Here is a 27,617-nt window from a genome sequence, read left to right as displayed (position 1 = left end):
TAGCACAAGCCAAAAGGCAGCGGAGCGCTGTACAGGGTCAAAGACAAGCATAAAGTCAGCAAGTGTTAGGAGAGGTAGCTGGCTTGAGGACAGTTAATGCATTGTGATGTAGTGTTCTTTAAGAGTCTTCAACTCTTTACTAAATGTGAGCAGCGCTGGGGCCGTTCTTATTGATACAGGGATAAAGGGGCATATATATGTATGAAGCCCATTTCCCGTTCGCAAACAGGTCGATTCTCAGAATCGGACCGTTTGCGAACGGGGAAAAAGCCTTTTGGATGTATCATATCAAAAGGCCCTCACAAAATAGGAAATCGCACAATTTGTGATTCCATGGGCCATATGTAGGAACACATTTTCCCATAGACACAGAATGGGTAAAACCCTTTGATACATCTGGCCCCTTATTTTGCAAAAGCATTTAATGAATCGCAAATTGAGATTCCTTAAATGCGATGTAAAAAGCACCCAAGTTGTGCGATTTCTCCTTAAGAAATCGCAAATTACCACCAACTTTAAGTTGGTAGTAATTTGCGATTTCTTTGAAAAATGCACTTGTTTGCATTTTTTAAAGTACCATGTGGCGCATATACATGCCCTTTGGCATGTATGTGTGCCACATGCACATTTCAGGGGTGCAACAGGGTGTACTTTTTTACACCCTGGCACCCTTGAAATTGAATTCTCAATTTGCGATTCTCTAATTAAGAATCGCAAATTGAGAATGTCTTCCCTTTCAATCCAATGGGCCTCTATGCCCCTAGGAATGAATGGGGAGGTATTCCTTAATTGCGAATCGCAATTTGCGATTCGCAATTAAGGAATATGTAGGATTCGCAAAATTATAGCGATTCTCTAAAAATCGCTATTTGAGAATCGCAAATGTATCCTTTGATACATATGCCCAGAGCTCCTTATCCTGGGAGTATGGGTAGTAAAGGCCTGCCTCCTTGTTTATTTCACTATATCACTCTTTAGACCGGAGTCTGATCATGTAGTACCTGGGGGTGTGATGAGAACTTCTAGTGATAGTGAGCATGCCCGCAAGATAAGCGGGCTGCTGGTGTTGATGGCTTTGTAAATGAACAGCATGCTGTGTAAGTTAGATTACATTAGATTAAAATACTAATAGAGCGCATGGCTGCCTCGGCAACAAGGCGTCCCAGCGCTGGGTCAAGACAAGGTGGAGAGCGAGAACAGGTGTTAGGTCAGGAGTTAGATCTGAGAAAAGAGCAGGTTTTCACATGACATCTAAAGATCATGTGGTCCGGTTCGGCGCAAATGTGAAGAGGAAGAGAGTTCCAAAGAGCGGGTGCCAAGCGTCTAAAAGATCGGCTGCCAGATCTTGCTTTACGTATACGAGGAGTGCGAGGAAGGCACTGGTTTGCCAACCGCAGCGCGCGCGATGGAGTGTACAAGGTGCACAGATCATTAAGAATGACTGGGGCTATTCCTGTCAGCATCTTGTGCGTGGTACAGAGCGTCTTAAAACGAACCCGCTGTTTGATAGGCAGCCAGTGAAGACAATGGAGAAGGTTAGAGGCATGGCTGAATTTCGGGAGGGCAAAAATGGCGCGTGCTGCCGCATTCTGGACCCGCTGCAATCTCTTAATCAGAGACTTATTGGAACCGAGGAAGAGCACATTGCAGTAGTCCAGTGGGCCAGGATAGAAGCTTGGAAAATCAACTGGCGTGTTTGGGCATCGAAAAATCTCAGAATTGGTCTCAAGCCACGTAGTGTCCCAAAGCATTTCCCAGCCACTGATTTAGCATATATTACACGATTCAGGTCTTTATCCTGTATGAAGCCCAAGTTTTTTACCATGGGTTTAGGGTTAGAGGGGCTACCCAGTGCCGAAGGCCACCATTCATTGGTCCATAGATGAGTCTCTGCCAACCAGAAGGATTTCAGATTTGGTGGAGTTCAATTGCAAACAATTGGCTGTCATCCATTCTACAATGGCAGAGATATCCTGTCTGAATTTTTGTTTGTCCTGAGTGGGATTTTTGGATAGAGCGATCACCAGCTGGGAGTCGTCGGCGTATGACACCAGGGAAATTCCTCTTGCCTTGGCCATCTTGGCCAGGGGGCTCACATAAATGTTAAAGAGCGTAGGGCTCAGTGTGGAGCCCTGGGGGACCCCACAACGAAGCGGATGGACGTTAGAGGAAAAAGGGGGGGATGTCACCTGAAAAGTCCGATCAGACAAGAAGGAGGAGAGCCAAGCCAATGCAGTATTTCCAATTCCTATCTCCTCCAGCCGGAGGAGCAGGATTTCATGTGAGACTGTGTCAAATGCCGCGCTTAGATCCAGCAGCACCAAGGCAGATGTGCTGCAGACATCTAGCGCAGACTTGAGATGCTCTACCACAGCTAACAGGGCCGACTCGGTACTATACCGTGGTCGGAAACCGTTCTGTGAGCTGTCAAGTAAAGTAAAAGTAAAAGATAAGAACACAATTACTGAATCTTGCTGCATGTTACATAAAGGCTTTCTGCAACACATGATTTTAGAAGATGAACTTACTGTGTACGAAACCTTACATCTCTGCTATTTTGCGCACTGAGCATATTAGTAAAAAATCACCAACTCTGAACTTATTTTAGAGCAAGGAAAAATCTGGGACAGCATTCATAAGAAAGGATATAGTAAAGTACTTTATCTGAACTACATAATTCAAGGTTCCATCCAGAAAGGTTATCTAGCACATTTTGTTACTTATGCAATAATAGCAGCACAACACCTTGAAAAAATCATCGAACTTCAGTACTTTTCTGAAGTTTCATTAAGAAACAACGAAACTAGGACGTGCTGTTCTACGTAATACTTAATATTTATACATATTAAGCAGGTTGTTAGGGTACCAAGCAAATTTCTAAAGTAGGATCAATAGCATACTTGACTGTTAAGATTCAAGTCTAGGTGGAGCTGAGCAGCTACAGGAAACTACTATCCAGGTGCATTTTTTCCTAAGTCGTATATATTACATACTGCGCTTTTTAACTAGATATTCAAATTTCTTCCACTGATACAATTATAGACTGAAATATCAGAAACATGTTTAAAGGCATATTGGAAGGGTACATGCCTGTCTGAAACCTTCCCCGATGACCAGCAGTCACAGTAAACTTGTATCCCCATTCAGTGTTGCTGATATCGGAAGTAAAGCGATAATACAAGGTGTCACCTGTATCAATGACATGACAAAAAAATATTAAAATTGAATACAGAATGACAAATACTTCATAATTAAAACATTTTATATTAATGACAGTAACTGGAGAAAGTACAAAAACACAACCCTCATATGAATATTGCACTGCAGTCCACTACGACATTTGCATAATAGTCACACCATGCGCTACTAACTTCAAATTGTGAATATATACAGTGAATGGAAAACATATATACTGCTGTCTCCATTACACATGCATTGATTTTCTTCTTGGCTAGCTCATCAGAATGGGTGAGACACAAGAAACACAATATTAAATTTGTTTTACTTATCGTCAGTAATAGTTTTCTTCTGAAAACATTCTTCCTTCCGCCCACAGGTGTTCCAAAAGTCCAATTAACTAGAGTTAAGGTAGGTCTAGAATTAGCTAAGACCGTGTGATTTTCGATTTTTTTTATATATAATGTATATGTATAACATGCTTACTTAAACGGCTTTCTCTTCATCCATTGGTATGTTGTTGTGTCATTCACATATTGGATCCAACCACTACAGCATGCATCTGGCGGTGAGCCAGACTACTTCAGCCACTGGATAAATTCACTTTGAGTGACTGCATTTTGCTTCACAATAAGCACATCCACACACAAGGTAGTTTCCCTTCAGTGCCCAGAGTATTTCTTTTCACATAATTACTACTTAAGTGTTGCCTTTATATGTAGATCTTAATGTGATAGCATGATGCTTTCTACCAGCGTTTCATGCACAAGGCACTTTCCATCTTTATCAGCTCCGGTCGTCTGCAAATGCTTTTGTACATTCCTTCTGGGGTGACCTTTGTTTATCTTATGGATTCTATTTCACAACATACCTGATTGTGCCCATTTGAAACTACTTTTTATAAAGTTCTCTTTTCAGCATGTGAATAATTAAATACGTTTATAACGGCCTTCTGTATGTCATGCTGCTATGTATTTTAATTGAGGACTACAGTTATACTTGTAAACCAATTTAATCTGTTTATCAGCTGGTATACTTGTCTAGTTTGGTTTCAGTACTCTTCCATTTTGTACTTATATAGCCATTTAACTGTCATATTGCGGGGAAGTGCAAACGTTTAAAGAAAAACCTCCTACTCTGCTTTATCTACCGGAAAGCGCCTTTCGATCGGGTGGACCGATCACTCTTATGGGCAAAACTAAGACGATGGTGCATTCAAGAAAAAACTTTGAGAGCAATTGAAACGTTATATATGGACACATATCCAAATTAAGGTGGCAGATGGCACAAAAATATCCAGAAGAATACCAACTGCAAAGGGTCTCAAGCAAGGGTGTGTGCTTGCTCTACGCTTGTGTAATCTTTTTATGGCTGATTTATCCACCCACCTGGAACGAGTAAACTTGCACGCTCTAAGATTAGGTCCACTAACCATATTCTCATCTGCCATATGCTGATGATATTGTGTTGCTGAGCCACACAGAGGTGGGACTTCTAAGATTAATCAAAAACACTGCAGTACTCACAAAAATCAACAAATTGGAAATCAATATCACAAAGACAAAAACCATGTCAAAAGGTAATAAAACCAATGTCCCTTTGACAATCAAACTAATGCAACCTTAGAGAAGACGTCAGCAACTACAACTATTTAGGCTTCTACTTTGATAAGAACTTTAACTTTTCAGTCACACGAGCGATATATGGCTAGAAAAAAATAGTACCTTAATACATGCTTTTTGCGCACTTATAAATAAAACTGAAAGGACCCTCCGTTCAGCTATTGCTCGCGGTCCTCAATGCAAAATTGCATCCTACGTTAACTTACGCAAATATGGTGATGCATGGCAAAGATATTGGACAGATTACAAATAAGGAATATGCTACTTACCAGTATGCATCTGTTCTTGGCATGTAGGGCAGCTGACATTCATATCTGTGCATAGATCGCCGCCTAGTGTTGGGTCCAGATGATTGCACATTGTTGTCCTGGAAGAGTCTTCAAAGTATCACGAGATAGGTGGCTCCTCCCCCGGACTACAGTGCGCAAGGGCATCCTCTCCATCCTCAGAAGGTTTTTCGCCATTGTGGCAGGGATGGAGTATGATACAGTAAATGATGTCCATGCTAGAGATTAATTCTGAGTGCTACAGCTGCGACAGGCACCGGGGAGGAGAGAGGGCGATATGAATGTCAGCAGCCCTACATGCCAAGAACAGATGCATACTGGGAAGTAGCATATTCCGTTTGAGGCATGTGGGCTGCTGAATTCATATCTGTGCATAGAATGTATAGCAGTTTCCCCCTTAGCGGTGGTTGCCCCTGCCAGCTGCAGCAGTCTGAAAAAGAGTCTTGAGTACAGCCTGTCCTACAGCTGCTTGCTGTTTGGAGTGTACATCTACGCAGTGGTAAATGTATGTATGGTAGTCCATGTGGCTGCTCTACATATGAGGAATGTTTCCCAGGAAAGCCATGGATGCCCCTAACTTGAGTGTTGAATGCGCTCTTGGGGGAACTGTTAATGTGCGTTTAGCTTTCTGATAACAAATTTGTATGCACTTAACAATCCATCTGGCTATACCTGATTTTGAAATGGGGTTGCCTTTGTGCTGTGGTGAAAAGGCAACAAACAGTTGCTTAGTTTTCCTGAAAAGTTTTGTCCTGTCTATATAGTACAGGAGAGCTCTTTTAACGTCTAGAGTATGTAGAGCTCTTTCTGCCACTGAATCTGGATTTGGGAAGAACACTGGCAGTTCTATAGTTTGATTGATGTGAAACTGGGATACCACCTTTGGCATAAATTTTGGGTTTGTACGTAGCACTACCCTATTTGCGTGTATTTGTATGAATGGCTCCTGACTAGTTAGGGCTTGCAGCTCACTAACTCTTCTAAGTGATGTAATTGCCACTAAAAAAGCCACTTTCCACGTTAGAAATTGTATCTCACACGAGTGTAGAGGTTCAAAAGGTGGTCCCATCAGTCTGGTTAGAACCACGTTCAGGTTCCAGACAGGTGAAGGTGGGTGTCTTGGAGGAATCGCTCGCTTGAGTCCCTCCATGAAAGCCTTAATAGCAGGTACTCTGAAGAGTGAAAGGTGCTGCCTGTTCTGAAGATAAGCTGCCACCGCAGCTAAATGTATACATATGGAACTGTAGGCTAGATTGCATCTGTGTAAATGTAACAGGTAACATATGATGTTTTGAGTTGATGCATCTAGCGGATTTATGTCATTATTGTTACAATAGATGACAAATCGTTTCCACTTTGCCGCATAGCATGCTCTGGTTGTAGGTCTTCTTGTCTCTTTGATAATATTCATACAGTCAGGAGGCAAGTTCAGGTAACCAAACTCTATGTCTTCAGGAGCCAGATCCCAAGGTTCAACTGTTGCGGATCTGGGTGCTGAATGTTGCCATGGCTCTGCGTTAAAAGACTGGGTGTTAATCGCAGCCTTCGATGAGGCACCACGAAAAGTTCTAGGAACGTGGTGTACCATGGTTGCCTCGCCCACGTTGGAGCAACTAGGATGAGTGTCATTGAGTGTTGTCGCAGTTTGCGTGCCACCACTAGTGGTATGAGCGGGGCTGGGGGAAAAGCGTACGCAAACCTGCCTCATCCATATCGCATTGCCCTGAGACTGCGGATGTGGAAACCTGGCGGCGAAGCTTTGGCATTTTGCGTTTTCCCTTGTGGCGAACAGGTCTATATCTGGGTGAACCCACTGCTGGAAGTACGGTTGAAGCTCTGAGGAATGTATCTCGCACTCGTGCATCTGGTGGCTGTGTCTGCTGAGCAGATCCGCCATCTGGTTGTCCCTGCCTGGGAGGTGTTCTGCCATGAGGAATATGTTCCACATGCTTTGCGCTAGATGTGACAACTGTGGAGTGTGTGTCCCTCCCTGCTTATGTATGTAGTACATGGCAGTCATGTTGTCCGTCCGGATCAACACGACTTTGCTGCACAAATGTACCTTGAATGCCTTCATCGCCATAAAGATTGCCATCAGTTTCAGCAGGTTGATGTGCATCTTCTTTTGCTGTGTTGTCCATAGTCCCTGCACTGTGTAATGGAGAACATGCGCTCCCCATCCCAGGAGAGAATCGTCCGTCGTAAGCACTATTTGTGGTACAGGCTCTTGGAACGGTCGTCCCCTGCAAAGGTTTTGTGGGTTCCACCAATGCAGAGAGTTGTATGCACGACCGGTCACCAACACTAGGTCTTTTAATTGTCCTTGAGCCTGGTTCCACTGCCGTGCTAAGCACTCCTGAAGCGGACGCATGTGTAGTCTCGTGTGAGGGACTATGAAGATATAGGAGGCCATCATGCCTATCAGCTGCATAAACACCCGTGCTGGGAGCGAGTGTTGGGGTCTGAATCTCTGAATCAGCAATTGAATGCTGTTGATTCTTGCTGAGTTTGGCTGTGCCTTTGCTGCCAGAGTGTCTATTGTCGCCCCCAGGTACTGTTGTACGTGGGCGGGTTGGAGATGAGACTTTGTGTAGTTTAATGAGAATCCGAGGCTGTGTAGGAGGTGAATAGTGCGGGACATGTGGCTGGCACATTGCTGGGCTGACTTTGCTTGGAAAAGCCAGTCGTCCAGATAGGGGTAGACGTGAATATGGTTTCTCCGTAGGTGCGCAGCTACTGTCGCAAGGCACTTGGTAAACACCCTGGGGGCTGTTGTCACCCCAAAAGGCAGGACCTTGAACTGGTAGTGCTGATTCTGTAAGGTAAACTTGAGATACTTGTGTGCTGGATGTATCGGTATGTGGAAATATGCGTCCTTTAGGTCTAGTGTTGCGAGGAAATCTCCCTGACTGAGCAATGGTAGAACCTGCTGTAAAGTGAGCATGTGAAAATGTTCTGACAAGATTTAATGGTTTAGGGGCCTGAGGTCCAGTATTGGCCTGAGAGACCCGTCCTTTTTGGGGATTAAGAAGTACAGCAAGTACACCCCTGTACCCTGTTGCTGTATAGGGACGAGTTCTATGGCCCCTTTTTGCAGTATGCTGAGGACTTCTCGCTGCAATAAGTGTATGTGCTCTGCGGACATAGGACGGTGTTTTGGGGGTATGTTGGGTGGAGTGGAGGTTAGCTCTAGACAATAGCCGCACTAAATAAGTTGTCTCACCCACCTGTCTGTGGCACTTTCCCAGACTGGCAGGAACTGTTGTAATCGTCCCCCGACCGGTGTTATATGGTCCAGGGCAGTGACAAGGTGTCACTGTTTAGTATTGGCGGAGGATCTGGTGTTGTTATTCCCCCGTCCTCTGCCCTTGCTGCTGTTGCCACGGTATCCACCTCTACTGTTCTTATTATAGGTGGTCTGTGTGCTCCTTTTATTGTATAGAGTCTGCTGGGATGCCTGGCCTTGTGTAGCTCCTCTGTTACCGGAGCGACGAAAGGAGCCTCCTCTGAATTGTTGTGACTGCAAGGCACCCATAGACTTGGCTGTCTCTGTGTCTTTTTTAACTTCTCTAAGATTGTGTCCACATCAGGTCCAAATAGAAAATCAGGGTTCACAGGCTGATTTAATAATGTGGTTTGAATCTCAGGTTTGAACCCAGAGATACGCAACCAAGCATGTCTCCTGAGCATGACACTTGTGTTGATGGCCCTGGCTGCGGTGTCTGCTGCGTCTAGCGCACACTTAATGGATGCGTTGGATATGAGTTTTCCCTCTTGTATTAGTGTTTCTGCTCCCTCCTTATAGACATCAGGCAAATGTTGTAGCAGTTGCTCTAGTGTGTCATAATGCGCCCTATTGTATCTGGCTAATAGGGCCTGTGTATTAGAAATTCTCCAGATATTAGCTGCTTGAGCAGCTACCCTTTTCCCAGAAGCTTCTAATATCTTAGACTCCTTGTCTGGAGGAGGAGCATCACCAGTAGTCTGTGAGTTGGCACGCTTACGAGCATTTGATACCACCACAAGTCCAATGGCAGCTGTCCCTTAATATATGTAGGGTCCACAGGCGCCGGTCTGTATTTTCTTTCAATTCTGGGGTTAACAACCCTTGCTCTTGTGGTTTCCTTGAAAATGTCTCCTGCGTGTTTAAGGACACCTTTAAACATTGGCAATGTCTTGACTGATTTCTCTGAAGTGGAGAAAGAGTCAAACAGGAAGTCCTCTTCAATTGGGTCAGCATGCATTTCTACATCATGATTCTGTGCTGCCCTTTCTATTAATGCGTTAAACGCAGCTGTATCTTCTGTTGGCGAAGTTTTGACAGGATAAGAAGGAGTGTCAGGAATAGTCTGTGACTCCCCCGGGTCAACAGGGTCTGTCCAGGCTGGAGTCTGGTCATCCTGATCCGTGTCCGCAGGGTAATTATATTGTTCATCATAGTCATACCCCATATCCTCATTAGTGCATGTGGGTGAGTATGCAGAAGTGTCCTGGTCATGGTACCTTACAGCCTCAAAAAGGACAGGTGATGTGGAAGAATCCCTTTTCTTTTTGAGTGGAATTTTATATGATTCAAGAGGATTTTCTGACCTGATCTTCCTTTGATAAATAGTAAGTCTGCCAGATTCGGAGTCGATATGTAGTTTCAACTGCTCATCATAGGAGGGCTCTTGGTACACAATGTCCTCTTCTAGAGGAAGACTCTTCTTTCCCATCGACACCTTCTTGGGTGTTTCGACCCCGGTTTTTGGATAGAGCGCCTTAGGGCGTGCAGTCGGGGGCTGTCCGAATTTTATCGGTGGCATAGTGTCTTTAGACAGACTGACCTTTTTCGGGGCCGGCGTCGATATAGGTCCGACCAACTTTGCCTTTTCGCCAATATGTTTTCGGCCTTGCATCGACTTTGGTGCTTGTTGCGTTGGAGGCGCACTCTTCTGCCTCGATTCGACGTGCTCCTTCGAGGTGCTTTTTGATTTCGTCTCGAGGCCTTTGACGAGCTGGGGCCTGTCGACTCGTTGCTTCGGATCGAGAACCTTCCGAGACTTGAGTCCCTTGTTTGTGTTGCTGTCCGTCGACGTCGATCTTGACGGTTCGACGTGCTTGACTTTAGTGATGGACTTCAGCGCACCGATCTTCGGTTCGACACCCTTTAGTTTCGACCCCGCGGGGACGTCGACACTCTTTTTCTTAGTCGGATCCGATGGGTTCGAACTCTTCGATCCGAAGACTGTCTTCAGTAGTTTCGGTTTCGTTTTCGACTCGATGGCTTTCGGTTTCGCTTTAGGTAGTTCGATCGATGTCTCGTGTGATATATTCTTAGCCGGGCCAAGATGCGGGGCTATAGAATGTTCAACATGATCTTGGCTAAGGCCCTCTGGCGATGCCTCGACCTGAGTCCTTGGAAGTCTTTCAATGTCTGTTTCGAGCCCAGTACCCACTGTTGGGCCTGGTTCATCGCTCGAGTCGTCATCGACGGCTGCGATGGGGGATACGTCGTCCCTTACCTCGGCGACGTTTTCATCCTCGACATTCTCTTCGTCGTCTTCATAATAGTTGGAGTCATGCTCCGAACCTGGATCCGACTGCTGTTCTGGATTCTCAGTCTCGACGACCTCATCATCTTCTTCATCGAAGATATTCACCGGGTCGGGCGCTGGCTTCTTCATCGTTTGCCTTGCGGCGCGTCGGAGCCGAAGCGTCTTCTTCGACCTGAATCGAGCACAAGCTAGACAGTTGTCCTCATTGTGCTCTGGTGATAAGCACTTGTTGCACACCAGGTGTACATCGATGTGCGGGTACTTAGAGTTACAAAGGGGGCATCGTTTGAACGGGCTCCGTTCCACCGGCGATCGGGCCTCTGTTGTCGAAAAGGCCACGCGGCTCTCTTCGATGTCCTGCTCAAAAAGAACTGGAACAAAGAACTCGGCACCGATCGAAAAAACAATACCGACGACCCGAAGGCCTTTTGCCTTTAGAAAGTTTCCGAACTTGAGTAAAGAAAAGTACATCCGAACCCAATGGCGGAAAAAAACAATCTGAGGATGGAGAGGATGCCCATGTGCACTTTTATCCGGGGAAGGAGCCACCTATCTCGTGATACTTCGAAGACTCTTCCAGGACAACAATGTGCAATCATCGGGACCCAACACTTGGCGGCGATCTATGCGATCTATGCACAGATATGAATTCAGCAGCCCACATGCCTCGAACACATGTTATTGGTCTTCCTTGTAATGATAGCAAGAAGATTTGATTGTGTGGTAACACAATCAAATCCTCGCATAGTATTCGAAAAACCAGTCCAGCCCTCTAGTCAGTGCTTTATGGCAGTCACTGATAAACAATACAAACTCGAGTTCTAACAAATACCTGCTATCTTCATTAGAAATAACTAATACAGCTAACTTATGGGATCCAAATCTGTCAAATTACACATTTTCACGGTGATCACATGCCTGGATGACAATTCAAACATACGTCACCTTGCAACCAGCATACCTTCTTTTAACTTACCCTGTGCATCTTAAAAAAAAAAAGTTATTGGCTATATGCTAGAGAACCACCATCCTTAGTGGACCAACCCTCATGGAGATACAAAGGCCCGAAAACGTGCAGGCTATGTGGTGCCCCCAAAGAGGATTTTTTGCATTTGTTTTGCATATGTACCATATTAAGGAAAGCACGCCTCATATTCTAAAGACGGGTATTCAACGAGAGGGGATTCGGGCATGTAGAATGGCAATAATGAGAAGCCTTGACTCAATGGACCCTCAGCTAAATTGTATACTTTTGAAATTTTCTACAGTCACATGATAAATCCCTCAAACATAGCTCCAAGGGCGCAGCTCCAGTGCGAGAAAGCAGATCCGCATAATGACTAAACAATCAGAGGATTGTGAGTAGAAGACGCCAATACGACATTTACAAAAAATATGGGACGTGTACCTTGCACAATTTAAAATTAGAACTTAATTTCTCATTTTAATGCACCCGTCACTTAATAACAATTCAGTTGAAAGTTATCGGTCATAATTAGAAGGAAATTAAATAATAACACCTCTCAGATACTAAATGTTTTAATATCTGATATTGTGAAAAATAACGTGCACATTTAATGAAGTAACAAACTTGAAAAGCTTAGTAATTTACTCCAAAAGTTTTATTATCCTGTATTAACTGTAAAATATTGTGACACTTTTTATTTACTTAAAACAATAAACATGAAATAAAATAAAAAACTGTTATATTATATATTCACCCCTCTATCTTTTCAACCTCTATCTATCCTTTCATTCCGATCTCTTCAACCCTCTATCTCTTTTCAAACCTCTCTAATTAACTTTCAAACTTATGTAGACATTATCTATTATATCACTAATAGAAGCTATGATGTTTAATCCATCGATCCTTTATCAGCTAAACTTAGTCCATTAGTCAGTAATTGTGTCATTTATGTTTTTTTCCACCCACTCCGTCATGAATCATAATCACTCACTGGCATTGAGTTAAGGCATACTACCTTTTCACAATGAGCACATACACAGTAGTAAGTGACAGGGACTACTATAGTGAAATTACCTTTTTGACATAAATAATATTTTCGTTCTTAGGTGAAGTTTTCTAAAAGGTTTTGCAAAAACCATGAGAGAACAAAATAACAATTGCCAAAGTGAAAAAGGTGGCAGACAAAATCAGACCTATGGGCTTTGCTAAAGAAGGTTTTGTGTCTAACTGTAGAGTGGTTACATGACATTCAGTTCATATCTGCTACATGCATTATTGTTTGGATTTGGACACAATGAAATCTATTCAAAACTGTATCACTCTTGTGGAAACTGACACTTTAAATGTTTTTCTTAATGACGGCCAAGCGCCAATCGCCTTCAAAAGGGCAGTCAGTAGACCAATTGGAAAAACAAGCACTGGCAAAGCTAATTGGCTTGCTCTGGGACTTATTGGTTTGTCAATACCTTTTATCCATGGTCTAGTAGCCAAGACCGAAAAACCCTCACAGAGTGTCTGGTGGCTACACCTGTAAAGAACGACTGATAAATTGAACAGGAGTAAAATATAGACTGCTCACCTTTAAGTTGCATATTGGGTAATTTGAGTGCTGATAAAGTGAATAATTTCTCCTTCGGTAACTGGTAGAGCCATGATCGCGCCCTAGATTCCTTACTTTTGAACTCCCAGGCGTCAGGCTGGATCAGAAAGATTTGTGATAGCAGTACCCCTATGCACCAGTAGAGGGCGTGGGTCGACTCCGCATGACGTCGTCAGCATGGTGTTTATTGTGACAGCCATGTCGTCAATATAACCACCACTCTGGCACGCTGACGTCAGTACTTTTCACAACTTTCCACGCCAGAAGTGCAGAGCCATGAAGTGACAGACTATGGTGTGTTAAAAAGCAACTAGGGCTCTGAAGGGAAACAACCGTGACACTAAAGACAATTAAGCAATGCTGGGAGGATGGGTGCGTCGGAAAGGAATCTGCAGCTAGATGATGTCTCTACCAGATAAGGCATTACCCAAAGTAAGTAACTTGTCCATATTATAAAGACATCTAGCCACAGATTCCTTACCTTTGAACAGATACCTAAGCAATACCTTTCCCTAAGGTAGGCCTGCAGAAAAGCTTTAAACCAGAAAAACCTGATAGCCAGAGCGGCCAAACAGGCCCTTTCTGTGAACCTGAGAATCCAGGCAATCCTGGCGAACGTGTGCAGCGATGCCCACGTGGCCGCTTGTCAGATATCAGCAATAGGGACACCACGCTAGATGGCCGTGGTGGCTGCCTTCGCCCTAGTGGCCTAAGGCGTTCAGGAGGTTGTTTCTTCACTAAGGCATAAAATATTTTGATACGGAGGATAACAAAAACGTGATATGGTCCTCTTTTAGACAGCACAACCCTTCTTTGCTCCCACATACCCTATAAAGAGTTGATCATCCACCCAGAACTCTTTGGCGTGATCAAGGGAAAACAAGAATGCTTTTTTGAATCCGGAGAGTGGAGACGCTTCTCTTCCTTAGAAAGATGCAGAGGTGCATAGAAATTAGGCAGAGTAACAGACTGTCCCAGATGGAAGGGTGTTACCACCAAAGGCAGAAAAGATGCCCTAGTCCAGAGAACCACTTTGTCTGGAAAGACGGTCAAGTAAGAAGGCTGCGATGACAGTACCTGCAGTTCGCTCACCCTCCTGGAAGAGATGATTGCCACAACAAAGCTGTTTTGATAGTGAGCAGCCGTAGAAGGTAGTTGTGCAGCGGCTCAAACAGTGTGCACATCAAAAAGGTAAAAACCAAGTTAAGGTCCTACTGAGGCATAATGAGGGGATTTAAAAAGTGAAAGCTGGTCTGGCCGCTGAAGAAAGGTAGATAGGGCCAAAAGGTAGCCCTTTAGAGTGCCCAGAGCAGAGCCCTGCTGGGCCAAGGAAAGAATAAACAGAAAAACCTCTGACAGAGAGGCAGATAAGTGGAAGGTAGACCGTTCTGTACAATATTTACAAAATGTGTTCCATCAGCAGGCATATACCAACTTTGTGGAGGGATGCCTGGCTGCCAGTAGAACTACCCAGACTTCGGCAGAAAGATCGAAAGCTGTCAACTATTGTTGCTCAATCTCCACGCAAGGAGGCAGAGAGTGAACAAGTTTGGGTGGAGGACCGTCCCCTGCTGCTGCGACAGAAGATCCCCCCAGAGAGGTAGTCTGATCGAGGATTGATGGCCATGCTCAAGAGCTCGGGGTACCAGACTCTTCGTGCCAAGTCTGGAGCCACAAGAATGACTTGGGCCCGGTCATGCTTGATCTTCTTTAGCACTTTGGGTAGAAGTGGTATAGGTGGAAAGGCGTACAGGAGGCCGTAACTCCACTCGCGACAAAAAGCGTTGACGAGTGCCGCCTTGGAAACTCCAACGCGCAGAACTGCTTACATTTTGCATTCTCTTAGGTGGCGAATAGATCTAACCAAGGCTCTCCCCACTGATGAGAGACTTGCCCCACCTCTGGGTGAAGGCGCCATCCGTGATCTATCATGCACTGGCTGCTGAGTTTGTCCGCCGTGGCGATCAGGGAACCTGCCAGGTGTTGAACAACCAGAAATATGTCCTGTGTTCCAGCCACATACAAAGGCGTAAAGCCTCTTAACATAGGGACCACGACCCCACCCCGTCCTATTTGTTGCAGTACCACATGGCAGTGGTATTGTCCGTGAACACCTGCACTACTCTTCTCTTGACAGAAGGAAGGAATGCCTTCAGTGCAAGACGAATCGCCTGGAGCTCCACTGGGTTGATGTGGAGCTCGGACTCCGCCGGAGAGCAGAGACCTCTGAACTCCGCCTCTCCCATGAGGCCGCCCCAGCCCAGGAGTGACACATCCGTCACTACTGTGAACTCTGGTTAGGGAAGGGAGAGGGATCTGTCGCTGACCCAATACTGGTCAGTTAGCCACCATTGAACTGGCTTGCAGCACCCTGAGAGATCTGGACGACATCAGAAAGATTTCCCTGATGCTGAGCCCACTGGAACTTCAAGTCCCACTGCAGAGTCCGCATACACCACCTGCCATGATCCATCAGCAGGATGCAGGAGGCAATGAGGCCCAGAAGCCTCAGGGTTATTCTCACCGAAATCTGGGATAGAATCTGAAACATCAGAATCATAGCCCGAATATCCCGGACCCGCTGCTCAGGAGGATAAACCCTAAGCAGCGCTGTATCCAGAACTGCTTCGATGAAAAGGAGCCTCTATGAGGGAATCAGGTGTGACTTTGGCACATTTATAGTGCACTCCCAGCAAATGCAGGAGATCCATCGTAGTCTGGAGGTGGGAGACAACAGCCTGGGGCAAGCCAGCCTTCAACAACCAGTCGTCGAGATAGGGGAAGACTGGAACCCCTGATCTGCGCAGAAGAGCTGGACCACCGCCATCAAGTTCGTGAACACCCGGCGGGCGCTAGTAAGGCCAAAGGGGAGCACAGTAAACTGAAAATGCTTGTTGCCTACCGTGAACCGTTGGTAACGCCGGTGGGCAGGCAAGACAAGGGTATGAAAATAAGTGTCCTGCAACTCCAGCGCTACCATCCAGTCTCCAGGGTCAAGGGTAGACAGAACCTGAGCCAGGGTTAACATTTTGTACTTCTCCTTCCAGAGGAAGCAGTTGACGTCCCTGAGGTAAAAGATAGGTTGCAGGCCTTTGTCTTTCTTGGGTACCAGAAAGTAGTGGGATTAGCAACCAGGGCCAACTTCTGGCACAAGGACCCCTACAATAGATTCCTTGGACAAGAGAGCCGTAACTTCCTGGCAGATAAGGGCCAAGTGATCCTCCAACATGCAATGGAATGTATGTGGCATGGAGGGAGGGGAAGTCTCGAAGGGGATGGAGTAGCCCCTTCGAACAATCTGCGCAACCCACCTGTCTCACGTGATGCTGCGCCAGTGGTGGAAGTGATGGCAGATCCTGCCGCCCACTGGTGGCCCTGCAAAGTTGGACTAGGAAGGTTTGGAGGCTGCAGTAGGGGGGTGCCCCCAGACCCACCATGCTGGGTTCTACGTCCTTCGCCACGCAGAGGCTGGCCAGCTTGCGCAGGCCTGTGGCATTGGGTGGAATTTGGTGGGGCACCCCTTCCGTAGCAGTGAGAGACAGACTGCATGGGGCAAGAGGTGGCAGCGAGGCCCAAGGATCCAGCCGTAGCCCTAGGGTCCTTGAGCGAGTTGTCCACATGGTCACTAAACAGGCAACGGCTATCAAAAGGCATGTCCAAAAGGGTCAATTGGACATCCCCAGAGAAGCCAGTTGACCTCAGTCAGGCGCAGCGTCTCAGGGCTACTGACGTTGAAATTGTCCTACCCAGCGAGTCAGAGGTATACTGCCCACATCGGGTGGTGAACTTTGCTGCGTCTCTACCCGCTGCGACAGCACAAGTGAGCACGGCCCAGTCCTCCTCCGGGCACTGTGGCAGCACTTGTGTAACCGTGTCTCACACAGAGTGTGTGTAGTGGCCCAAGAGACATGCAGTGTTCACCGACAGCAGACCTAAGCTGGCAGAAGAAAACATCTTCACAATAAAGTCCAGCTTCTTGGATTCCCTATCTGGGGGAGCAGTAGGGAACACACCTTTGGAGGCTGAGGCTTGGACTACCAAGCTCTAGGAGTAGGGTGTTGGGAGAGGATAAGGGGTTTGCCTGGGGCCGAGCGGTGGCATCCGGCAATCATCCTATCCACAAGAGCCACTGTGCTGGGCTTGGACCAAGTGCCCAGAAGGATGGCAGTGAGGGCCTCATAAAAAGGCAGCAGGGGCTCTGAAGAGGCTGCTGCCAGCTGAAGCACTGCAGTCAGGAGGTTAGTCCTGACTTCCACAGTAGGAAGCTCAAGGCCCAAGGCCTCAGCCGCCCTACACAACACCACAGCACAGGAGGCTCCCTCCTCCGTGGCCATGGTAGGGGAAGACAGCTTATCAAGGTCTGGGGAGCTATCCAGACCACTGGCATCACCCAACTCCTCTTGCCAGTCCGGTTCCTCAAGCTGGTCTGCTAGAGGGCCACCAGACCCCTCCGAGTCCTCCTCACCCTCCTCTGGCTGCCACTCAGGGTGGTAGGGAACGCCAGGAATGAACAGTGGAACGGCGCCATGTCCATATCGGGGGTGAGGCTGGGGTCCGCGCCCGTTGGAGGCACAACCGGCACCGGTGGCATCGTCACTAGAATAGACGCCAGGGAAGGTAACTTGAGGTCGACCGGCACGATCCGAATTCAGGCGTGGATCCATGGGGACCCTGCAGGGTTGAAGCTGCCGGCATCGCGGGCCTAGGGCCTCCAGTCGAGTCCGTGGGGCCCAAAAGCATGCCTGCAAAGTCAGGCTGCCCAAAAATCCTGTACAGCGATTCTCAAAACTGACAAAGCTGGGCAGGGGACTTTCCGGCTCCGGGAAGGGGAGGGAAGCACGGAGCCGTTGTAGATGCGGGCTCCGAAGAAGAAGCCGGAGAGCGATGACGCACCGAGTCTCGCGTCGGCCGACCCATGAGAAGGCAAAGAACGACGGTGCTTCTTCGCCTTCTTCTTGTGCTTCGACTTCCCCGAGGAGTGCGAAGGCTTTGATGACGAGTGGTGATGGCTCTGCAACCAAACCTGTGACCTTACCCTCGAGCGGAGCGGAGCAGACTGTAAGGCCTCCAGAAGCTTTCAGGACCGACTTTGGGTTCTGGGCCCCGGCAGTCAGAGCACAACTTCCGGTTGTGGTGGCGCTCTAAGCACCAAAGGCATAGGAGGTGTGTATCGGTTACCAACATCATCTTGTGACAGGAGTCACAGGGTTTGAAGCCAGATCGATGGTTGGACATTCCTCTTGCACCAGGAGTCGACAGACTCAAAAAAGATGTCAACAAAAAGTAAAAAAAAGAGTTGTCAAAAAGTAACTAAGAGCACGCTCTTTCCGGATCTGCGCTGGCTGGCGCGGAAAAGTAAGAACTGATGTCAGCGCGCAGGGGCGGTGTCTAAGCAGACACTGCAAGGTAATCCCGGCAGCAACAACGCCGACGATGGAGTCGACCAACGCCATCTACTGACACACAAGGTTACTGCTATGAAAACATTTTCCGGATCCAGTCTGACGCCTTGGGGTAAATCTAAGGTAAGTAATCTATAACTAATAGTCTCTTTCAGATAGCAAATACAAACCTGTAATGATTCCAATTCCATTCACTGTTGCATTTCCATGTAAAGTTTAGCATTTGAAGCACAAGTTACTTACCTTCAGTGACGATATATCTGCAAGAAATATTAGTAGTGATAGATTCCTTACCTTAGAATTACCCCCAGGCGTTGTGCAGCTCCGCGTGAGTCGTTGGCGCCGGGATGACGTCGCTGGAGCTACTTCGACGTGCCCACGCGTACTGACCACTGGTGCCATGAAACTAGGGTCCTGAAAGGGATGACCTTAACCCTAGAAATCAGTTTGCAGAACGGGGAAGATGGGTGGGGCGGTAAGGAATCTATCACTACTAATGTTTCTTACAGATATATTGTTACCGAAGGAAAGTAACTTGTGCATCTGAAAGAAATACGTAGTGATAGATTCCTTACCTTAGAATAGATACCCCAGCAATACCAACCCCGTGGTGGGTCTGCGAACCAAGATCACACCAGAAAGTCCAGGAGGACAGTACGGCCAAAGAATCCATCTCTCTGGACTTGGCTGTCCAGACAGTAATGCTTGGTAAACGTGTGCAGCAAGGCCCAAGTAGCTGCCTGACAGTTGTCATGCAAGGAGACTCCCTGTTCCAAAGCAGTAGTGGCTGCCGTCACCCTGGTAAAATGGGTGCGCAGCCCCACTGGAGGCTCCTTTTTAGCCAAAGAATAACAAGCCTTAATGCACAGAACAACCCATCGAGAGATAGTCTACTTGTGCACGGCCCGACATTTCTTGGCGCCCACGTAGCCAACAAAGAGCTGGTCATCCACCCGGAACTGTTGTGTGCGGTTGAGGTAGAATGAGAGCGTAGTTTTGGGTCCAGACGGTTGAGCCTCTCTTCCTCTTCATAGGGATGGGGAGGCGGAAAGAAGGTGAGAAAAGTGATAGTCTGCCCGATGTGAAAGGCAGTGACCACCTTTGGCAGAAAAGATGGACGAGTCCTTGGAACAACATTGTCTGGATGGACGGAGAGAAAAGGAGTTTTAGAGAAAGGGCCTTGAGCTCACCCTCTCTTCTGGCAGAGGTGATGGCAACCAGGAAAGCAGTCTTCAAAGTAAGAAGACGAAGAGGACAGTTGTGAAGTGGCTCAAAGGGAGCACACTTCAATTCAGAGGGGGACCCCACATCAATCTAAGGCAGGTAGACGGGGAAAGAAACATCAAAAGCAGAACGGGTACCTGCCCTATGGATTTGGACAGAAAGGCCTAGGAGAGGTCCAAGTGTATTAATATAGAGACACCTGAGCCCAGGCAAATTACACCACACAGACAGATTTATTCGTTTTGTATCAAAATTTATTTTTCAGGAGTAAATTTATTTTGGAGACTGTCTTTTTTTTTGGCTGATACATAAATATGTTTCGTGGGTTAACCTACACCGTAATAAATAGACACAATAAAAAATAAGTATGAATAGTGGTTCAGATTCCGCTCTAGCATATCATCAACATTCATACAGCATTCATTCTCAGATCAAACAGCACCAAGCGATGATGGTTGTGGATAACATGGGGACCGATGGTTCGAGGTCCAGGTAGGTTCTGAGGGTTCCTGGATAGGAACAAGCGCCTACGCGCGTTTCGGTGTATGGTCCCGTCCGGGACTACACCTTCATCAGGGCACAGTGGGAGGGCGGAAGGGGAACCACAAACAGGTAAGGATTCTGTGAAATAAACATTAAAAACAGTGGTTAGGTGTATATACATTTTTGCGAGGGTTTAGGTGTAAACTAAAAGGCTCACATCTACATTAAGACTACGGACATCCAGTTTGTGGGCGGTCGGGACTAGGCTTGCAGAACACATTCATAGCGTCATAGAGGTATTTATTTACAAGGAAGGGGAACCATGAAATTACAGTTTAAAGGCTATACTTTACTGGGGCTGCTAATAGGCAAGAATAACAAAAGTGAGGGGTCTGACTGGGAGCTGCACATTAATTTAATAGAAGTGCTAAAAATAAGGATGTAAAGGTTTAGAGGTGTTTACCTGGTTTATCACGGGGGGGGGGGTTTCGTCTAGCTTGAAGAGGCACTGTAGTTATCCGCTTATGATGAGAATATGTCGAAATTCACCGGGAAGTTTCTGCGGGAATTTAACTAGTTAACTTCTCATGGAAGACCTGATTACTTCTAAGCATTTTTAAAGTCTCTCAGTGGTTAGCGGTCTGGCGAGAACATCAGATAAATTTAGCGATTTAGGCATACCTGATGGGCAGGGCAAAGAGTCTGCCCCCGGGAATGTGCTCAGGCAGGATGAGGCTGATGGCGTTCTAGAGCAAGTTGAAGGCGCGGAGACCCTGTTAAAGAACAGTGCATGCTCATGAAAGTGCACAGTGCCGGTGATAAGAGCATGGAGCGCTTGGTTTAAACAATCACGCAAGATAGAAAAGCACACGGGCACAATTACCAGTGATGGCAGGGGAAGCTCTCCTCGGTGGATTCTCATGGAGTCTGCCCCCGAGAATGTGCTCAGGCAGGGCGAGGCTGATGGAGTCCTAGAGCCAGTTGAGTGCGTGGAGACCCTGTTAAAGAACAGTGCATGCTCATAAAAAAGCGCAATGTCGGTGGATAAGAGCATGGAGCGCTTGGTTTAAACAATCACGCAAGATAGAAAAGCACACGGGCACAATTACCTGAAATGGCAGGGGATGCTCTCCTCGGTGGATTCTCAATGAAGGGGAAGCGCGCCGCCGACCAGTACAAAGTTAAATAGAAACCTATACAGGGAATATATACACAAAAGAGGTGGCTGGTTTAAAGAAGGGATTCCACAGCATGTATACACTAGCGCCTAGAGTGGAACTGCATGAGCGGGGGACGCGGGCTAGAAATCTTACCCGAAGGGTGTCAGAGATGGTAATGAGGTCCCTCTGCTGTTTAGACAGTTAAGGTCCGTCCTGGCATTCTCATGGCTACGGGGATCAGCAGAGACGCTAGAGAGATAAAGAATGAAGATCACCGAGTGATTTTTGAGTGAGATACTTAGTAATAGGGTCTCCAGTTCTAGCGGGCGAGAGCAAGGGGGCATAGCAGACTGAGATATCAACTTACTTAAGGTCGCATCAAGTCGAGTGTCCCGGTCGGCGGACTCCACAGGTGTAGGAACGGCTGGTCTCGGAGCAGGGCCACGCTACTCAGGGCGCCTGTATATATAGTGGGCTTAAAGCTGTAACAGCAGTCAGCTGCGAAAGCACGCAACCTCAAAGAGAGCGGTGAAATAAATGACGGTTTGAGATGGCCCCGTAATGGAAGGGAACTGAGGTGGCCATCTTAGAGTGGCGAAAGAGGTCGGGTTCCGGGATTGAACGGCCTCATATAGCATGATGGGGGGCGCAGAAAGGTGATGGGGCGCTACAAAAGATCGGGGAGGTGAAAAATACTAAAGAAAAAGGATATTCGAGCAGGAAGCTTTGAGAACATAGAGGAAATTTGGAGCAAAAAATGCTTCCAAGTAGATCACATACAGTGTTATTAGTGAGAAATTGTGCGTGGTGTCTGTCAGTGGGCAGGGTGACCTCAGCAAGTGCTGTTTAATACTAGGTTCCTGCATGAGAATGATAGGCCATAATGGGGGACTCAGATTCCAGAAGGCCCTTGTCTGCAAGATACTGCTCAGAGAAAAGCGAGGTTAAGGTTTACAGTAATGCATTGGCCCACGGGCATTCCTCGTTAAGACCCTTTTCCAAACTGTTAAGAAAAAAGATCCAAAAGACCTCTCGTTTTTTTCTCCACAGTGTGGGGTCAATGCCCGCCGGTGTTTGCATCTTTTCCAATATAGACCACCTAAGGTCGGTTTCAGAATGTTCGAGGGACATCCAGTGTTCGACAAGGGGGGCTCCCCTTTTGCCGATACGTATGCTCAAAGGGAGCACACATCAGATAGGTCAGAGCCAGGTTCAAATCCCTTTGAGGCATTATGAAAGGAACAGGGGGGAAAATATGAGTAATGCCTTTTAAGAATCTATTTACAACAGGGGACTAGAAAAGGGAAGGCTAACATGAAAGCCATAAAAAGGCTGAAAGGGCCAAGAGATAGCCCTCGACAGTACCTAGTGCCCAGAGCAGAGCCCTGCTGGGCCAAAGTAAGGAGAAATAGAAGGACCTCTGAAAGAGGTGCAAAAAGGGGGTCCACAGCCTTTGCTGTGCACCATGCCACAAACTTATTCCACCTGCAGGCGTATACCGTTTTTGTAGAGGGATGCCTGGCCGCCAAGACAACATCACAAACTTCGGGAGGCAGGTCAAAAGACTTCAACTGCGACCGCTCAATCTCCACACAAGGAGGGGGAGGCTGGACAGGTTTGGGTGGAGGACCCCGCATACTGCAAGGGATCCACTGACATCCCAGGAAGGGAAGGAGGAGGAGGGGAAGCCAGCAAGGCCTGCAAAGCCGCCGCATATGTCTCCATCTGGGCTCTACTCGCCCTCCCACAAGGAAACGGCGGATAAGGGGACAACACGTGGGGCTGCACCACCCGCAGAGAGCCCGTCCACCCAACAGGGAGGGAACCGACCCTCGGGGAAAATCGACAAGGGAAGTAGCGGGTTCGAGAACTCTCCGCAGGGGCCGGGTGGGGTGATGACGCCGACCTGGACATGCGAGCTGAGATTAGTTTCATCCGGTGCTCCCGCCGGGACTTTGGTTTCATCTGCTGGCACGCCTCACAATCAGTGGAATCGTGGTGTTCCCCCAAACACCACGTGCAGGTGGGGTGAGGATCTGTCACCAACTTCAGGCATCCACAGACGAGCACGTATTAAAGCCTGAAGGCATTCCCACACTGTCCCCACACACACGCAATAGAGTAAAGGGAAAGGCCTAAACAGGCCCAGAGCACGATTTGGATATGCGTTTCACTCGGAAAAGGCAAACACTGATGTAGGCGCGCCAGGGTGGGACATATCAGACCTCGCTGACGTCACGTGTGCGGACGCAGGGGCGGAGTCGCGTAGTGCCGTCCCCCCGGCGCGCAGGGATGCTGTGGCAAAAATAATTTTTTCAGGATCCAGCCTCATGCCTGGGGATAATTCTATGTGAAGGAATCTGCGGCTAGTGGTCTCTATCAGATATGGGGTCCATGACCCCACCATGCCCTGTTTGTTGCAGTACCACATGGTGGTGGTGTTGTCCATGAACACCTGCACTACACTTCCCCGGACAGTGGGAAGGAATGCTTTCAGCGCAATTCGGATCGCCCGAAGCTCCAAAAGGTTGATATGGAGCCTGGACTCCACCCGAGACCAGAGGCCTCTGATCTCCACCTCACCCATGTGGCCGCCTCATCCCAGAAGGGACGCGTCTGTCACAACTGTGTGTTCCGGTTGGGAAAGGGAGAGAGATCTGCCATTGACCCAATCGTGATTCGTGAGCCACCACTGCAAGTGGCGTGCAGTGCCCTCCGAGAGCTAGACATGATCGGACAGGTTGCCCTAATGCTGTGCCCACTGGAACTTCAGGTTCCACTGCAGAGCCAGCATTTGCCAACTGGCATAATCCACTAGCAGGATGCAGGAGGTCTCAGGCCCAGGTGCTGGAGCGTCATCCTGACTGAAACCCGGGATAGAGGCTTAAAGATAGGAATCATAGCCTGAATATCTCGGACTCGCTGCTCGGAAGGATAAACCCGAAACTGAACTGCTCCGATGAAGAGGAGCTTCCAAGAGGCAATCAGGTTCGACTTCGGCCATGTTGATGGAAAACCCCAGCAAATGCAGGAGGTCGGCCGTACTCAGGAGGTGGGAGACGACTGCCTGGGGCGAGCCTGCCTTCAACAACAAGTCGTCGAGATAGGGGAAGACTGAAACCCCCGATCTACGCAGATGAGCTGCGACGGCGGAGGAGACGAGTGGCCGACAGGACCAAGAACTTGGTTGTAGCCCGGGAGTCCTTAAAGCGCTCCAATGCACTATCAGCCTTATTGCCAAAGAGGCGAATGCCATCAAAGGGCATGTCCATCATGGACATACCCTGAAAAGCTAGTTGTCCTCAGCCAGGCGTGGTGCCAAAGCACCACCGTCGTGGAAATCGCCCTGCCCAGTGATTCGGTGGTATCAAGCCCACAACGGATGGTGAACTTAGCTGCGTCTCTCCCAGCTGCAATAGCCTGGGAGAGCACAGTCTGGGCCTTCTCCGGACAGTTAGGCAGCACCTGCGCAACCGTGTCCCACACAGAGTGGGAATAACGGCCCAAGAGGCATGCAGTGTTCACCGTCCGCCGCCATAAGCTGGCAGATGAAAACAGCTAGCCCATTTGTTATGAAGCGGAGCTTCCTTAGATGTATACACCTTGATTAGCCAATCTTCTAGGTATGGGTATATGAACTTACAATACCAATATTCCCCAAGTTCTTGAAGGACCTCAAAACCTGATTGTTCGACTAAACACAGTGAACTACCAGGAGCTGCGCAACCTCTCTCTTCCTCCTCAGCGCCTTGAGACCCTTTCGGGTGAGTAGTGCGCTTTACCAACACGCTGATTGATTGAACTTGGGCAATGTCCTGGGTGCTGTCTTCAGACCAAATGGGAGGACTTGGTATTGATAATGGTCCTGCCCTACTATGAACCTCAAGAACATTTGATGCTATCTTGCAATTGGTATGGTGTAGGTTGATGGAACAGAGCCAACCCCTCTGGTGTAATTTGGGGTAAATTTGTTGTAGTGCCAGGATCTGGAACTTTTCTCGCCGAATCCACTAGATGGCTATTTTGAGGTCGAGAATGGGTTTGAATTCGTTCTTGTCTTTCTCTTGATGAGAAAGTACCTGGAATAAAGGCCTGTTGCTCGCTGTTGGTGAGGAACTGGTTCCACTGCCAACTTTTGTAAAAGGATATTGACCTCAGCTTGTAACAGTGGGAGTCGGTAACTGAATGGCTTTGGAGATATGGACGGTGGAGGACTGATGAACCACAGACATAAGTCATTGTGAACAATATTCAGCACCCAGCCGTCTTTCATTATGTTTTAACACTCTACCAGGTAATGTCGTATGCTTCCTCCCACCGGAGTGGGAAACTGAATGGGGGTTGGTGGGGGTGGAGAATTAATTCATGGCTTCAATCCGGACGACCGTTTACCCCCTTGAGCAGTTTGTTTGGTAGACCAACCTCTAGGGTGACTTTGTTGGTACGATTGATAGGGACGTTGCGGCTGTTGCTGTGCACCGCTGTGCTGGTGGCCCCGATACCATTGAGAGGTTTGATGCATCTGGGAATAGAAGCAGCGTTGATATGGCCAAAAAGATTTCATCAGTTCCCTGGGTCTTTCTAAGCCGACTGCCTTGAGAGTGTCTATTTCTGTCTTCATCTGTGCCATTTCCTCGTCGGCATGAGACCCAGATAGAGTGGTTCCAGAGATTCAAAATTCTTTGCTGTGACTCTGGCTTGAGGGATGTTAGGAGTGTCTTCGAAGAGAGACGCAGTGGCAGCACTCATGACCTGCTAAAACGGAAGAGTGCTGCAGCACTAATGACCTGATTTGAGACCATAAATCACTCATTCAGGATTTCATTGAAGTCTTCCCTCTTATCTCTATGGAGATGTTAAACAATCTGGTTCATGGATTCCCACAGTGCTCGGTCAGGTAGGACAGTAGCGCTGGGTGCCTTAATGGAGGTTGTTGCTGTGCTGCACATCTTTCTACTTACCAAGTCCCGGTTTCAACTCTCCTTATCAAGAGGAACCATAGAGGTGGGAGCAATGGCATGTTATTTCTTTGCCGCCACGATGATTATAGAGTCTGGTGTAGGATTTGTGCTGAAGAAAGGTGGATCCTGCTCTGAGTGTGGTCATTTTTGAGGAAGCTGGATGGTGCAATCTTAACCAAGGCTGGTTGTAGAAACCGATCCATAGCCGGCAGCAAGACTCTAGATGCTGATCTCTGTTGCAGAGTCTCGCAAATGACCAGACAAAGGTATATTGAGTTTTGTTGCTCCTCTCACAAGTACTTCTTGGAATGTGGTGACATCATCTACCGGAAAAATAGGTGGGGGTGGAGACTCAGACATTGTTGGAGAAAAAGGTCCAGTAGAAGTGGAGGATCTTGCCTGAAGGCGTAAGTGATGATGATGTCAATGATGGGAGAGCCTAGAAGAAGTAGAAGTGCGCCGTGAGCCATGACGATGGTGCCTAGAATGATGGCACGATATGTAATGCAATCTTCTTGAGGTGTCTGGCGCCTGTGGTGGAGCCAACAGTGAAGGTGGACCTGTTTGTGGACGGTGAGCGCCGAAGGCTTTGAAGTACGCCTTGATGTCAATCTTCACCGTTGCCTCGACTGTGACCTCGATGCCGAGCGCGCTCTGTGGGTCGATGGCGCCATGGATGATGTCAACAGACCTGTCCTTGATGCTGATCTCTGGTGCTTGCTCGACGTCGTCCCTTGGATAGACCACGAAAAGGTTGGTGCAAATCGATGTTGACCAGGACCAATGTCGTTTTTGTGCCGTTTTCTTCTTGACACGCCATCCAGAGGCAGATGACAGAGGCCTGGTAGAGGCCTGACCCTCTCCATGCCCAGAAGTCCCACCTTCAGATTGTGTTTGTACTCTTATTCACTCCTCTGGTCTGTGACTCCAAAGAGTCACAGACAACTTTCACAATATTCGCCTACTTGTGGTTGCATGAGAGAAGCGAGGAAGGCTTAGAGTCTGCTTCCACAAATATGTTTTTTTTTAAAAGAGAGTGCTTCCAGGCATTTGGTGTAAGAGCTCCACCCCACAGCCCTAGGGGGGAGTGGCTCCCACATCAGCAACCTAACCCTAGGACCAGGTAACCAGGTACCTGAAACGAGGGAAGGTTGCCTCACCTGCATGTTGGCCATTCGCCAACCACCAGGGTACAAG

General features: G+C 47.7%; 1 protein-coding gene across 1 annotated transcript in view; it reads right to left on the bottom strand.

The window, feature by feature from the left end:
* ZZEF1 (zinc finger ZZ-type and EF-hand domain containing 1) overlaps positions 1–27,617 on the bottom strand; it is a 1,733,356-nt gene that overhangs the window by 241,132 nt on the left and 1,464,607 nt on the right. The window contains exon 51 of the mRNA XM_086954803.1: positions 3,091–3,189. Coding sequence (XP_086810929.1) covers positions 3,091–3,189 — 99 coding nt within the window. The remainder of the gene's footprint in view (positions 1–3,090; positions 3,190–27,617) is intronic.

The sequence above is a fragment of the Lissotriton vulgaris genome, chromosome 2_1 (assembly GCF_964263255.1).
Source record: "Lissotriton vulgaris chromosome 2_1, aLisVul1.2, whole genome shotgun sequence".
Classification (NCBI taxonomy): domain Eukaryota; kingdom Metazoa; phylum Chordata; class Amphibia; order Caudata; family Salamandridae; genus Lissotriton; species Lissotriton vulgaris.
Note: the sequence above shows the minus strand (reverse complement) of the source record. Positions and strands in the feature narration are given on the sequence as shown.